We start from the raw sequence: 2500 nt of genomic DNA, 5'->3' as shown, positions 1-2500 counted from the left end.
TGCGAAGACCAACAAAGCCACCATTCTGCACTACCTGATGGAAGAGTTCAACCAAGATGAGCTGCCTTATCCAAAGGATGCCCTATTCATCCAGGATGGAATGGCACTTCTCCATGTCCTTTCTAACTTGCCCCCGACCTGTGGGGAGATCTGCCTTCAGATACTTGACCAGATGATTGCCAAAAAACATTTCTTGTTCTCAACTGACAGCTATTTTCCGGGATCCATCAAAGCTCAGGAAAGACTTCGACGTGGCAGCTCAGAGAGGATCATTCTTGCCGGACCAGCAACAAGAAAGCCATACGACTTCAAGGTGTTCCTTGCAAATGACGACAACAAGAAGCAGCTCTGTCAACTCATGCTGCAGGTATGGAGTGGCCAACAGGCGGCATCTAGACTGGAGAGAACCGAGATGGCAGTACTGATTGTCGAGGGGAGAGCTCACCAGTTCGTTTCCAAAGAAGGCAAGGTATGTGAAATTGCACCTTTATTTTTAGGATGACTACATTCATTTACATGTTAATCCAAAATATGCTCAATGACCTTTTTTGTTTCAGGTCGAGGTGCTTGAGATGCCCACTATATACAGTAACCAGGAAGAGACAGATACGAGAGTGGTGTTGTACCTACATCATGCTGCTGCTCTTGGTTACAAGAATGCTGTGGTTAGAACCCCTGACACGGATATCTTCGTGATTCTACTCTACCATGCCCATGCTATCAAACTGACTGTGTACCTTGATACAGGATCAGGAAAGCAACGTCAGCTCATCAATGTATCTGAGCTTGCACAATCATTAGGGGAGGACTACTGTGCTACCCTTCTTGGCTTCTATGTCTTCACTGGGGAGGATTGTACCAGTGCTTTCAAAGGAAAAGGGAAGGTCGGTCCACTAAAAAAGCTTGAGAAGAACCCGAGATTCCACAAGGTGTTCAGAGAACTTGGGAATGACTGGAGCATAAATGGCCTAATGTTGAACCAGTTAGAACAATTCACTTGCTTGATGTACAGCCAAAGTCGTGATTTGTCTGTGGATGCCGTCCGATCTAAGATGCTTCGAAAGATGGTAGGAGAAAATGAAAAATTAACATTGAAATCTAAGGTGGACTTTGCTCGCCTCCCTCCATGTCTTTCAGCATTGAAGCCCCATGTCCAGCGTGTGAACCACCGGGTTTGTTTGTACAAACGAGCTAACGAACCCATTTGTGAAAAGCCAAACCCCTACGACGAGGGCCAGGGATGGATAAAGACAGAAGCCATGCTGGAACCATTGTGGTCATGTGGTCCAGTACTACCTACCTCACTAGTTGATCTCCTTGAAACTATTGATGATCAGGAGGAAGCAGAAGATAATTGCGAAGACGAAGAAACAGATTCATTTGACTTCGACAGCGATGAAAGCGATGACGATTGAAGCTTGTGATGACAGGGAACATTTAGATGATTTCCAGAAGCATCTATATCTTAATTTTTTTTTCTTCTTAATGTGCAAATGACACTTGTGATGAAAAAACGACTGGTCTTATGATGTTCTTTCACCCTTAAAATACGAGTACAGGCAACACGTTCTTCACGATTGCTATAACATTTGCAAAGATATGGTAAAAATAGGTTTTTCAGTAATGGCGGCACTAATTTGCATATCTTACATGTCAGGAACACATGTGGTCACTATATGACTGGTCTTATATTGATGCTAGACCCTCAAAACCTGGGTCTAGACACCTTATTTTTGCAGTTATCTGTTGTATTGGCGGAGTTATAGCGATTTTAGTATTTTCATGTAATGGCGGCTTAATTTGCATAAAAAAGGCACGTGGGACAATATTTCAAATTTTTAACATAGCAAACCGTTTTCTACACATTTTTCCCCATAGGAAGACACCAATTAGAAATTGATTTCCGGGGGGTGCACGCAGACCCCCTCTACCAACTGTACTAATAGGAAAACATAAAAACATATATGAGAATTCAAATACCCTGTAGAGTATTTATATTATTTACATTAATGCAGAAGATAAAAATGTGTGGATAAAAGAAATCTACATTATAAAATTCTATAAAAAAAAATATATCATAAAGACGACCTCTCTCTCTCTCTCTCTCTCTCTCTCTCTCTCTCTCTCTCTCTCTCTCTCTCTCTCTCTCTCTCTCTCTCATACTTTAAAAGGACAAGGCAAAGCCCTTATTCTTAATCAGGATTAACCCAAATCATGAATAAATTCCCTGCTGGTGAAGATTACTCGGACTAAAGAGGAATATTAATTCGTGGAAATCGTAGAAGCTGCAGTTTTCCTTTGTATCATGTGGAGATAGTGTGCATATATATTAATTGACACGCAACAAATATAAGTCTTTGAGAATAATCGAATCAAAGATTAATAAAAATTTTAAAATTGCAAGGAGCAATTAGAAAGTGTTGACAAATACGCAATGTAAATCATTCAAGATTTCTGACTTGAAGTCCAATTCTTGTATTTTTTTTCTTTTTAATAACTG

The 2500-nt window shown here is 40.6% G+C and overlaps 2 protein-coding genes across 3 annotated transcripts in view; one reads left to right on the top strand and one right to left on the bottom strand.

Annotated features, from left to right (window-relative positions):
• LOC137620700 (uncharacterized) overlaps window positions 1-2500 on the bottom strand; it is a 561924-nt gene that overhangs the window by 209250 nt on the left and 350174 nt on the right. The gene's annotated exons all lie outside the window — the stretch shown is intronic.
• The window catches only part of LOC137620881 (uncharacterized), a 12354-nt gene that overhangs the window by 377 nt on the left and 9477 nt on the right, over window positions 1-2500 (top strand). Inside the window, exon 2 of the mRNA XM_068351326.1 lies at window positions 1-257. This exon is cut by the window's left edge and continues 146 nt beyond it. Within this exon, the coding sequence (XP_068207427.1) occupies window positions 1-257 (257 nt within the window). The remainder of the gene's footprint in view (window positions 258-2500) is intronic.

The sequence above is a fragment of the Palaemon carinicauda genome, chromosome 27 (genome assembly GCF_036898095.1).
Source record: "Palaemon carinicauda isolate YSFRI2023 chromosome 27, ASM3689809v2, whole genome shotgun sequence".
Taxonomy (NCBI): domain Eukaryota; kingdom Metazoa; phylum Arthropoda; class Malacostraca; order Decapoda; family Palaemonidae; genus Palaemon; species Palaemon carinicauda.
The sequence above is the reverse complement of the archived record's forward strand: the minus strand, read 5'-3'. Positions and strand labels throughout refer to the sequence as shown.